This window comes from Marmota monax, unplaced genomic scaffold (genome assembly GCF_021218885.2).
Source record: "Marmota monax isolate L192 unplaced genomic scaffold, Marmota_monax_Labrador192_F-V1.1 WCK01_AAM20220418_F8-fsc00087, whole genome shotgun sequence".
In the NCBI taxonomy this organism is placed as follows: domain Eukaryota; kingdom Metazoa; phylum Chordata; class Mammalia; order Rodentia; family Sciuridae; genus Marmota; species Marmota monax.
In genome coordinates this window covers 5,494,889-5,508,427 of record NW_026693476.1, presented here as the reverse complement: position 1 = coordinate 5,508,427, position 13,539 = coordinate 5,494,889, and the positions used below count along the sequence as shown (strand labels likewise).

At 34.2% G+C, this 13,539-nt stretch overlaps 1 protein-coding gene across 3 annotated transcripts in view; it reads left to right on the top strand.

Moving 5' to 3' along the window:
- The window catches only part of Hipk1 (homeodomain interacting protein kinase 1), an 80,333-nt gene that overhangs the window by 44,747 nt on the left and 22,047 nt on the right, over positions 1-13,539 (top strand). For all 3 annotated transcript variants that reach the window (XM_046458325.2, XM_046458326.2, XM_046458327.2), the window contains 4 exons: positions 1,968-2,091; positions 10,910-11,029; positions 11,816-11,902; positions 13,207-13,391. In XM_046458325.2, the coding sequence (XP_046314281.1) occupies positions 1,968-2,091; positions 10,910-11,029; positions 11,816-11,902; positions 13,207-13,391 (516 nt within the window). The remainder of the gene's footprint in view (positions 1-1,967; positions 2,092-10,909; positions 11,030-11,815; positions 11,903-13,206; positions 13,392-13,539) is intronic.

Here is a 13,539-nt window from a genome sequence, read left to right as displayed (position 1 = left end):
AAGCTTTTGTATTGTTTCTGGGTACTCTTACTCTCTACTTTATTAATGCTTCAATTTTATTTGATCTTAAAAATATGCCATAATGCTGGAAATTTAATAGAACTCTGAAATTCCATCAGTAATACATGGTTCTAGCTACCTATAACATGAACAATCTTTTTTTTTTTTTTTGGCAGTACCGGAGATTGAACTCAGAGCCTCATGCCTGCAAGTGCCATACCACTGAGCTACATCCCCAGCTCTTTTTTTTTTTTTTTTTGAGAAAGGATGTTGACAAACATCTATAATCCCAGCTAGAGTTGGTGACGCACAATAATGCCAATTTTTTTTTTAGGATTTATTGTAAGAATTAAGTGATTCAACATTTATAAAGAACTTAGAACAATGCATAGCACATAGTAAGCACTATATGTCATTTATTATTATTAGTAGTAGTATTAGCTATTATTATTATTTCCCACCCTTGTGCCTTTTTTTTGGAGGGGGGCAGATATTTGGGAATCAAACCCAAGGCATTATGTCTGCTACCACTCAATTATCACCCCAGACTGTACCATTCCTTTTTTGAACCCACTCTTTCCTCTTAATTTTAGCCAGAAACACTCATGTATACCACCATGCCAAATAGATTTATGTAGATGGTTATGTTTGTAACTTTTATTCATTGAAAGATAGGATGTTATATTAATTTTGGAGCCAGACAGACTGCTCTGTTATTTATTGTGATTTTGGGCAAATTACTTAATCTTTCTTTTCTTTAGTTTCATCCTCTATAAATGGGGTAACACTTATATTTTAGATGTGTTCATATATATAAAACTCTTAGTTTATGAATTACTTTGTTCTTCTCTTTAAGGTTCCCTATGGTTATGTTTCTTATGTGAGTATTAATAGAAATGATTTTTTTCTACAAGCACAAAAAAGAGTTCAAAGTTTTAAAATAATGATAACAGTAATTATTATTATATATAACACCTAGCGCTTGCCAGATACTCATCCAAGAACTTGAATGTATTTATTTAAATGTAACAGCAACACTGTGTGATAGATACTCTTAATTCATTTTATAGACAAGGAATCTGTGGCACAGAGATTTAGTGTTGTGTCTACCATAGCTGTTAAATGATGGAGCTAGGTTTCAGTCCCTGATCGGCTGGCTCTAGAGTGAACTGACAACCACCATATCTTCTCAGAAAAATTTTTTTGTCACAAAGGTGTAATTATTGACCAGGACGTTTACTTGATTTTTTTTAATAATTAAAAAGGTTTAATAATAAAAAGAAAAAATTATGCTTCTTTATGATTCCAACCTTCAGAAAGCTCTCAAAAATTGAAAATGCTCCCCAAGTTTGTTATAAACAATTTATTTATTGTCAAGACCTAACTTAAACCATTGTGGAGCTATTTAAAGCCTTTGTTTAGCTGGGCACAGTGGCACATGTCTGTACTCCCAGTGGCTTAGGAGACTGAAGCAGGAGGATGGGAAGTTCAAAGCCAGCCTCAGCAGCTTACCAAGGCCCTAGGAACTTGACGAGACCTTGTCTCAAAATAAAAAGGGATAGGGATGTGACTCAGTGGTTAAATGCTCCTGGGTTCAGTCCCTGGCACCAAAAATAAATAAATAAATGAATGAACGAATGAATGGATAAATAAATAAAAAAATAAATAAATAAAATAAAGTCTTATTTGGCTAGCTTCATATGCCTGTTCTTGGTTTTGTTGCAGAAATATCAGTGTGTTTGATTATGGGGCATTGCTCTGCCCATTGGGATTATTATGTAATACATGGTTTATGTTCTGTATTATCTTTCTAAGATTCAAAAAATTCTGAATTCTAAATTGACTGGTTGTTTTTAGTTTCATTAAATAAATGAATTTTTAGCTGATGCTAAAACAGGATTTAGTCAACATAGTTAATTTCTCCCATTAATGTTTACTTTTTTATCTGATATTTTTGTTTTGGCTAGAGCCCCTGAAATTATTCTTGGATTACCATTTTGTGAAGCTATTGATATGTGGTCATTGGGCTGTGTAATAGCTGAGCTGTTCCTGGGATGGCCTCTTTATCCTGGTGCTTCAGAATATGATCAGGTAAGAATGTTTATGTGGATAGAAATAGAAATAACAAATACAATTGACCTTTGAGCAACATGGGTTTGAATTGCATGGGTCCACTTGAATGGACTGTTTTTTTTTTTTTTTTTGAATAATTTGAAAAAACTCACTCATCAACCATGTAACCTAGAAATATTGAAAAAAATTAAGAAAAATTAGGTATGTCATGGATACATAAAATATATGTAGATAATTGTTTGTTAGCATTTATTACCATAAAATATATGTACATTTATTATAAAAAGTTCATAATTTATACATATAGACTATACATGATGCCATTCAGTTAAGAGAAATATAAACATGAAATATTAAATCATAACTGCATGAAATTAATTGTAGTACATACTGTACTATTATAATAATTTCATAGCAGTCTCCTGTTGCAGTTGTGGTGAGCTCAAGTGTAGTTGATTATCTGCCTAAAATGTTAAGTGATGCTAATCGTCTCCACTCTAACACTCGCTCCTGTACACTGCATATAGCAGGAAAAAGTGATATCTTGTGGTCCTTGCATGTTTTTCACCTATGTAATATATATATATAAAACATAAAAATATGTGTTAATCTACCATTCATGTTATTGGTAAGACTTCTGGTCAATAGCAGGCTTATTAGTAGTTCTGGGGTAGTCAAAAGTTACATGTGGATTTTCAGCCATGGGATTGAGGATCAGCACCTCATGGCATTGTTCAAGGATCAGTCAACTGTAGTTACTAGTGAAGTAGATTCCAGAGGAATAGAAGTACTTAGATAACAGGAAAAGAGGAATCCAATTATTACTAAAGAGTTTTTAAACAAATAGTAGAATTTTTTTCTACTTTTCTTCTTGGTCTAGTATTTATACCATCTTTCTTGGTCTAATATTATATTTGCAAATCTACAATAAACAAAAGGATTTTATTTTCTATTACTTAAGATTGGTACTTTTATATCTATTATGATTTATTAGAGACCTAGCTTCAGTTAACGACTATCTTATAAGTTGAGATGTAAAAGTAAGGATAAAGGACTGGAGTTTTAAGACTGAACTTTGGCTTACTAAGTTGTTTTTATTTCCTTTTATACATATGTGACACATACTGAAGTAAATACTGTCTTCAGACTGGCATACCTAGGTGCCAAAAGCTATGATAGTTTGGGTCACTGTAAAATAGAATTTATGAGATGAATCTGTTGTAAAGTATTTTAATACAGGAATTTCTTTGTTAAAACAGAAAAGCTTTAGGAGAGGGTAGTTACAGTTTTTCAAGTAATTGGTCCATTGAAGGGAACAGTTTTGCCATAGAAGTAAATTGTGAATTATCTTGTTCTTTAGAATGATTTTTTTTTTTTTTAATTTGGGCCCAGTGGTGCAAGCCAGTAATTCCTGTGACTTGGGAGGCTGAGGCAGGAGAATCATGAGTTCAAAGCCAGCCTCAGTGACATAGTGAGACACTGTCTAAAAATAAAAAGGATTGGGGATGTAGCTCAGTGGTAGAGGGCCCTGGTTCAATCCCCAGGACCACCAAAAAAAAAAAAAAAAGGGGGGAGAAATATTTACCCTCTATACATATAGAAGCTCCTTCTGACACTGTTTACTTTTTTTTGGTTTTTCTTTTTTTCAAAAAATGAACGATTAGAAGGGAAAAAAATAGCGAAACAGTATTTTCTCCTATTCGGTCTAGGATTTTTATCTCGGTCTGTTGTAGAGTAGATGCAATATTTACCACCTTCCAAAAATTTGACATTTTTGGACTTAGTGAAATATAAAAATGGCTTGTTTTAAGTAACCACTTATGGGGCTGTGGCTGTGGCTCAATGGCAGAGCGCTTGCCTAGCATATGTGAGGCACTCGGTTCGATCCTTGGCACCACATAAAAATGGATATATAAAAATAACAGGTATTTTGTGCATCTACAACTAAAAATAAAAAAAATAAAAAAATAATCAGTTATGTTTTGTTTCATAAGTTTTTAATCTATTTTTTTTGCAAAACCACAGTGTTGGTTGAACCAAGCCATTGATTCTTACTCCTCCTTGGGTCTCAAGGATTCCTATGGAAAGATCCAGCTTTTTTTTTTTTTTAAACAACTTTATAGAGATAATTCCCATACTGTACAATTCAGTCATTTAGAGTGTACAGTTCAGTAGCTTTTAGTATGTTCACAGGGTTGTAGAGCTATCACCATGGTCAGTTCTAGAACATTTCACCATATTCCATAAATAAACTCAGTACCTATTAGCAATTAATCCCCAATTCTCCCCTAACCACCTTATTTTCTCCCACCTCTCGGCAACCACCAGTCTACTTTCTTTCTATAAATTGGCCTATTCTGGCATATCATATACATCACATATAACGTGGTATTCTGTGACTTGCTTCTTTTTACTTAGCATGTTTTCAAGGTTCTTCCCTATTGCTGCTTCAGAGCTTCATTCCCTTTTATGGTAAACAGTATTCCATTATCTTTTAAATACATTCATCTATTGGTAGACACTTGGGTTGTTACTGTTTGGGGCTATTGTGAATAATGCATCTATGAACATTGGTGTACAAATATGTAAGTCCCTGTTTTCAGTTCTTTTGGGTTATATAACTCGGAGCAAAATTGCTGGGTTGTGGTAATTCTATGTTTAACTTTCTGAGGAACCATCAAGTTGTTTTCCACACAGGCCACACCATTTTTACATTCTTGGCAGCAATGCATGAGGGTTCTAACTTCCCCACATCCTAACCAACATTTTTTTATTCTGAGGTTTTCTGATGATAGTAGCCATCCTTGTAGGTATGAAGTGGTATTCTTTTTTCAAAATTGTTGTTTGTGCTGGGGATTGAACCCAGGGCCTTGTGCATTCAAGGCAAGCACTCTACCAACTGAGCTATATCCCCAGCCCATGAGGTGGTATTCTTTGGGCTTTTGATTTTCATTTCCCTAATTAGTAAATTTTTTTTTTTTTTTTTTTTTTTTGATCCCTGGGATTGAACCCAGGGACGCTTAACCACTGAGCCACATCCACGGCCCTTTTTTGTATTTATTTAGAGATAGGGTCTCACTAAGTTGCTGAAGCTGGCTTTGAACTCACAATCCTCCTGTCTCAGCCTCCTGAGCTGCTGGGATTATAGGCGTGTGCCACCACACCCAGGTAATGAGTGATGTTGAGTGTCTTTCTTCATGTGTTCATTGAATATTTGTATAGCTTATTTGAAGAAATGTCTATTGACCATTTTTGATCATGGGTATTGTGTTTTTATTGCTGAGTTGTAGTTCTGTATATATGCTGGATATATATACAGTGTTTTGCAAATGCTTTCTTTCATTCCATAGGTTGCATTTTACCTAGGGATGTATTGTTTGATGTACCAGTGTTTTTTACTTTGACAAAGTCCAGTTTGCCCACATTTTCTTTTGATGCTTATACTTTTGGTATCAAATGTAAGAAGTCATTGCTGAATCCAACGTCCTATAGTTTTTCCTCTCTGTTTTCTTCTAAGAGTTTTATAATTTAACTTCTTAAGTTTCTTTGATTCTAAGATAATTTTGTTAATGGTATAAGGTAAGGGGACAATTTAATTCTTTTGATACAGATATTCATTTCTCACAGTGTCTGAAAAAACCTTTGCTGAAAAGACCTCTTTACTCATTAAATTGTGTAGGCATCTATATTTATCTTTATATATGACCACATCATTTTGACTACTTAAGCTTTGTAGTAATTTTTACAATCAGGAAGTATGAATCCTATAACTTTGTTCTTTTTTTTTCAAGATTCTTTTGACTATTTGGGACTCTTCCATTTCCATATGAACTCAGAAGGATTAACTTGTCAGTTTCTTCGTAAAGCCAGCTGGGATTTTTATTGAGATTGTATTGAATTTGTAGATCAGTTTAAGTATCAGCACCTAACAGTATAAGTCTTTTGATCCATAAACCTGGGATGACTTTACATTTATTTAGGTTTTCTTTAGCAATGTTTTGTAATTTTGGAGTACATGTTTTGTACTTTTTTTGTTAAATTTATTTTCAAGTCTTTTTTTTTTATGCTTTAGTGAATGAATTTTTTTCAAATTTTAATTTTAATTTTTTGGAACTGGGGATTTAATCCAGGGGTGCTTTACCATTAAGCTACATCCCTAGCCCTTTTTATTTTTTATTTTGAGAGTGGATTTTGCTAAATTGCTTAGGGCCTTCCTAAATTGCTGAGGCTGGCCTTGAACTTGCAATCCTTCTACCTCAGCCTCCCAAATCACTGGGATTACAGGTGTGTACCACTGCACCTGGCAGTAAGTGGATTTTTAAAAATTTTTACTTTTAGATTATTTATTACTAGTATATTGACATAATGTTGATTTTTGTAATTTAGTTCATATCCTGTTGATTCTAATAGAATAAAAACTATTAGAACTATTTTAATAACTGTAGTTCTAATAGTTTTTATGAGTCCCTTACGATTTTCTATGTACAAGATCATGTCATTTACAAATATAGTGTTATATCTTCCTTTCCATCTTGATCCTTTTTTCCCTAATCCAAATGCTTTGCACTGAAGTGCTAGTTTAGTGTTGAATAGAAATATCTATGGTGGACATCCTTGTTGTGTTCCTCATTTTATGGGAAAAGTGTTCAGTTTTTCACTGTTAAGTATAATGTTAGCTGTGAATTTTTCATAGATGTTATAGCTGAGATTTATATCACATGTTTGTCAGTCAGAAGTGTGTGTACCTTCTTTATAAACTGGTTAATAGCTTCAAATTTGTCAAAAACATTGTAATTGTTTAAAATAACAAATGACAATATTTTTTATTTGCTTAAATATGGACTTCTTGTTGATAAGCTTTGTGGAAAAATAATGAAAAAAAAATAATGAAACACTTTTCATTTTATAATACCAAAAATTTTAAATGTTTAAATTCCATGAGTGGGGCTGGGGATATAGCTCAGTTGGTAGACTGCTTGCCTTGCATGCACAAGGCCCTGGGTTGGATCCCCAGCTCCAAAAAAAAAAAAAACCAAAACAAAGAAATTCCATGAGTGCACCAGTATAGAAAAATCAGAAAAGATGGTATAAGCCAAGAGACAAAGATCTCAACTTCCTGTATGAGTTGGAGGTAACCCTTTATATTTTGGTATATTTTGTGTTTATTTTATTATATATTGTCAATTTTTTATTATGTGTTTATTGGGTGCCAAATTTTCTGTCAGGTACCATAGGCACTAGGGATTCAACAGAAATAAAACAAACATTGTATTTGCCCTTGAATAAGGCCACAGTTTTTTTTTTTTTAACTTTATTTATTTATTTACTTATTTGTTTTTACGTGCTGAGGATCGAACCCAGGGCCTTGCATATGCGAAGCAAGCGCTCTACCACTGAGCTATAAACCCAGCCCCAGGCCACAGTTTTGATAATGGGAAAAGCATTAAATAAGTAATCACACAGATAATTATAGTCCAATTAAGATAAATTCTATGCAGGAAAATTTATATGTCGTGCTAAGAATAGGACCCAGTGCCTCACACATGCTAGCCAAGCACTCTGCCACTGAGCCACAACCCCAGCCCTCACGTAACTTTTTATGTCCTAAATACCTCTTGATATTATATTCATTTTTTTTCCAGTGCTTCTACATGAGTCCAGGCTGTCTTCGTCACTTACCTACTAGACCATGTCCCTTTCCTACTCTGGTATCTCAACAATCTTTTTTCCAGAGTAATTTTTTTTTTTTTCAAATCACGAATTTGAATATGTCATACCTTTTGACTTCAATGATTTTCCATTGCTTTTAGAATGAAGGACTACATCCTTAATATGACCTCTGAGCTTCTTCTATGTGGAACCGCCCCTTCCCTACCTTTCTCCTCTGCCCTCATCAGCATCATTTTAACATACTTTAAGAATGTTTCTTGCTGGTGTGGTGGCACATCTCTGTAATTCCAGCGACTTGGAGGCTGAGATAGGAGGATCACAGGTTTGAGGCTAGCCTTAGCAACTTTAGCGAGATCCTCAGCAACTTTGTGAAACCCTGACTCTAAATAAAAACTAAAAAGGCTGGGGATATACCCAGGTGTAAAGTGCCCCTGGATTCAATCCCTAATACTAAGAATGAAATAATATGCTTCTTTTCAGCACAGGCACATGCTGCACCCTTCCTTTGGAATACTTTGCTCTCATCTATTCATTTCATTTAGTGAGTGTCTACTCATTTTTCCCCTGAAGTGTCACTTCCCCAAAGAGCCAGTCCTCAGTCGAGGCCAGGTTTCTTTTTTTATGTATTTTTATAGAAGACTTTCTTTCTTCTTCACAATGCTAACTCAGTTTGAATTACACATTCAGTCTCTGTCTCCTTTACTAGAATGCAAACTCCATGAGAGCAAGAACTGTGTTTGTTCACTGCTTGACTCCATAAACACTTATTGAAAGAAAGAATGACTAGATACTACATTCAAAATATACATTACAAATACATATATTGTGGATATATATATATGGAATAGATATACATTCCAAATATATATATTGTGGATAATGAAGGAGCACATACATTATTTCATCAAATTTAAGACAGCATGATTTTCTGTACTTCTAAGAAAGAAGAAAAGAATGTGCCAGTTAAACCATGATAGCTATCAATTCTAACACATATTCTGATTTCAAAGATGTTAATGTGAATAAATGTGCCTCTTGGAATCAGTGTAGTGATTTTTTTTTTGTAGTGATTGTTTTTAAAAATGAGATTTATTTAATTTATAATATGCCTTTCTACATAATCTATTGTAAAATACTTTTAGATGTCAATAAATACCCTCTACCTTATCACTTAAAATGTCCACATAATATTTCATTATGCAAATTTTATCCTGGATTTAAAACATATTTCACCTTTTCATACACACAAGTAGTTCACATTTAAAATGTTCTTATTCAGGGTTAAGATCCCCCACCCCCATTTTGCTAATGCTGTTTTGTTTCTGGTGAGGTAGGGCCCATGTATTTGGAGTAATAACTTGTTTAAAATCATTATGATGGTAGGCCACATTTGGCCTATAGGCCATAGTTTCTCTACTCCTGCTTTCCACTAATTGAAAAAGTAATTGATCCTAAAGAACTCTGTTTATGGATCTTATATTATTATTATCAATACATACTGCATTAGAAATTAAAGCTGGGAATTTTGGAGGTGGAGAGTGATGGAAAATAAGATTCTTTTCTTTTTTTTCTTTTTAGAGAGGATACTGGGGATTGAACCCAGGTTCACTTTACCAAGCTACATCCTCCATCCTTTTTATTTTTTATTTTGAGACATGGTCTTGCTAAGTTGCTGAGGTTGGCCTGTTTCATCCTCTTGATTTGCTGGGATTATAGGCATACACCACTGCTCCTGGCCAGGATTCTTTTCCTTGTTTACATATTTATTTCTAATTTCATGTTAATTATAGCCATTTATATGTGGTGGGGGTTTGTAAGAAAAAAGTTGCCTCTTATTGCTCTCAAGGGAGGGGTGAGAAGCAGATTACCCTTCTGATGCTTTTCTGGTCAGGCAGAGTTGTTATAGAAGCAAACAAGTGTGAACAATAAAGCAATTTTTTTTTTTTTTTGTACGAGGATTGCACCCAGGGGCACTCAACCACTGAGCCACATCCCCAGCCCTTTCTCTTTTTTATTTAGAGACAGGGTCTCAGTAAGTTGCTTAATGCCTCACTGTTGCTAGGGCTGGCTTTGAACTTAGTTCCTCACTGTTGCTAGGGCTGCCTCAGCCTCCCAAGATGCTGGGATTACAGGTGTGCGCCACCACGCCCAGCCAATAAAACAAATAATATACATACACATTTTATAGCTATCAGAACAATGACATCTTCACATCACGTTTGGAAATCTGTACTGTATGTTTCTGGGAAGAGAGTGAAAAATGTAAATAACTTTTTAATATTATGGAAATAGTATTCACTTCATGGACCCCTTACCCCTGAGCCTCAGCACACTTTTGAGAACTGCTATCCTAGTCACAGGAGGTGATCATTAAATGTTAACTGAATGAAATATAGTACCAGCCCCCTATTGATGTGGGGCTAGAGAAGCTAAATTAAGTACTAAATGTGTTAGTTGAGAAATAAACTCCATGGGTATTTAGAGTAGGGACAGTTGATAAGAGCTATAGAACCCAACGAAGAAGGAGTTTGCAGAACTTTTTCCTAATCTTTCCAATTTGATAATGCATTTTAAAAAGTTACTTCATGAAAAACAGGTTTTAAAAACTATTCTGGTATGTCTTAGAAATCTAAAGTTTTCTGAACTTTGTATCAGAAATCTAACAAAAAAGTGAGATTACACTAAAAATTTTCAAAACTGGGCTGGGCACAGTGGCATACACCATTAATCCCACTGACTCAGGAGGCTGATGCAGGAGGATCACAAGTTCAAGATGAGCCTCAGTTCCTGAGCAATTTAGCAAGACCCTGTCTCAAATAGAGACTGGGAACATGGCCCAGTGGTTAAGTATCTCTGGGTTTAATCCCCAATACCAAAATAACTAACTAACCAACTAAATAAATAAATATCAAGACTGGGTTTCCTTTTAAATAGCATCTCTCATAGCATGGTAGTAACTAAATAAATATTTGGGTAATACAAGTGAATGGATTAACATTACATATTTATGTTTATTTACAGGTAAATTTCAGTTGTATTGATTAAAGAGTTCATTTATTTGCAATACCTTCCTTTTTTTGGCTAGTGTTAATGCTTTAGTGTAAAAGTGTTCAGTGATTTCCTTTTTTTCACTCCAAATTGATGTTTTATGGTTTTAACGTTTCAGATTCGTTACATTTCACAAACGCAAGGCCTGCCAGCTGAATATCTTCTCAGTGCTGGAACAAAAACAACCAGGTTTTTCAACAGAGATCCTAATTTGGGTTATCCACTGTGGAGGCTTAAGGTTTGTCTTTGCTACTGTATTACCTATGCTTGTCCTCCCCTTCCACAACTTTGAATTCAGACTTCAGTTATTAAATTTTTGAGGTAGAAGAGGGAAAGGAGGTGGGAAAGGTATGTTTGCAGGAGGAGATACTTTAAAAACTGTTCATTGTACCCGTGTGGGCCTTATCCTTAGTTAAAAACAAAATAAGTGCTGGTTCAGTTAGCTGAGATTATTTTGTATATTTTGATTTAGCAGTTGAGGGGGATGTCGAGAATAGTGCTTATCATTAAGTGGTATGGAGAACTAGAGAAATAATGACTTTTGTAGAGAATTTTCAATAAACATGATAAAACAATATATTTTTCAAACTGTCCTCATTTAGGCCTTATGTTTTCTTGAAACAAGTATCTGAGCCTACTCCTTTAAATTGAGAAATCAGAGTGATTTGATTAACTTTGTGACACTATGCCTCTGAGTCTCTTGAACAGTTAGCATTTGCGATATCAGTTCATTTCAAAGTGGCTTCACTAGAAAAATGGTAATGGATCTTATTTGACTTTCTTCAGGAGGTGTGGTGCATCATTCTTGCTTGTTTATTTTAATCACTGTTGAAAGGGTAGGCAGCTATCAGAATCACAACTCTCTACCAGAAGATTTTCTGGTTGTAATCTGTGCCATCTACGGTTGGCAAGGTGACAATACTTGCCTCTTTGTATTCTGGTTTTAATTTAGAATAAAAGGTGAAATTAGCTAAAATGTGAAAATAGCATACAGATTGAATTTTTAAAAATCCATATTTTATAGACACCTGAAGAACACGAATTGGAGACTGGAATAAAATCAAAAGAAGCTCGGAAGTACATTTTTAACTGTTTGGATGACATGGCTCAGGTAAATGTGGCAAATTTCATAAAGACATTTACGTCTTTCTTTAATCAGAGACACACTTCTGTTATACTAAAGACAGATTTAATCTGTGTCTTTTAGTACTAGTTTTCAGTTTTTACAGAAAAAAAATTAGTATTCTGCCGTGTGTTAAAAGAATATTTAAATCTTAACATAGAATATTTTTAGGATTATAGGTTGAACATCCCTAATCCAAAAACCCCAAATCGGAAATGCTCTGAAATCTGAAACTCTTTGAGCACTGACAGGATGCTGAAAGAGCTTTAGATTACAGCTCTTACTGTTTTTTTTTTTTGTTTGTTTGTTTGTTTTGTTTTGTTTTTAAAGAGAGAGTGAGAGAGATAGAATTTTTTTTTTTTAATATTTATTTTTTAGTTTTCGGCGGACACAACATCTTTGTTTGTATGTGGTGCTGAGGATCGAATCCGGGCCGCACGCATGCCAGGCGAGCACGCTACCGCTTGAGCCACATCCCCAGCCCCCTCTTACTGGGTTTTATAGTTAGGAATGCCTGACCAATTGGTAAAGTCAATGCAAATATTCAAAATCCAAGAATTTTTAATATGGGATATTCAATCTGAGTATATTTCTTTCTTGCTTTTGCATTAAGCATGGTCTTATTACATATCAGTATTTTAAAATATTGTTTATGAAGGTTTTTTTCTTGTTCTGTTCGTCTGAATAATTAACTACATAAAAACTAACATTTATTGAGTGCTTCTTACATTCCAAACTCTGTTCAAACATTTTTTACTTACTATGCCATTTAATTTTCAACAATAGAAACTTTTATATTCAATTAATAATAGTCACTTTTGCTTAAGGCATTTGTTTTAAATATTTATTTAGGTACTGGAGGTTTAACCCATGGGCACTTTTACCACTAAGCTACATTCCAGCTTTGTTTTGATATAGGGTCTTACTAAGTTGCTGAGGCTGGCCTTGAATTTGTAATCCTCCTGCCCTAGCCTCCCGAGTTGCTGGGATTACAGGTGTGTGCCACCATGCCTACTGGTGTGACACCATGCTTGGCTGTTCCAATTTTTAAAGATGGTTTTGGTTCAGGTTTATTCTACCACTTAGGCAGCATAAGGAGTTCCCTTCTGTGAATTATATTATAGTTTTATAATTTACTATAATAAAAAGAATTTCCCCAGGTTTTTCTTTTTTCAAATGCCAACATTAAATATTTATTTTTTGTTTTTTGGAAAGAAAGCAGATGCATTAAGTGCTAAGTCTACTGTTTATCTTAAATGAAGAATATAATATTTCTAAATTTTCCTTGGAAGGTGAATATGTCTACTGACTTAGAGGGAACAGACATGTTGGCAGAGAAGGCAGATAGAAGAGAATACATTGATCTGTTAAAAAAAATGCTAACAATTGATGCAGATAAGAGAATTACTCCTCTGAAAACTCTTAACCATCAGTTTGTGACAATGACTCACCTTCTGGATTTTCCACATAGCAATCAGTAAGTATGGTACAGTCTGGGACTTTTGCCAGGATATCGTTCTTGACTGAATTGCTGTCTTATATGGAACTATCAAGTTAAAAGCAACTTTGGTGTTTGTTTATCTGACTTACTGATACTTTTCTTTCTCATTGATAAGTCACAAGAT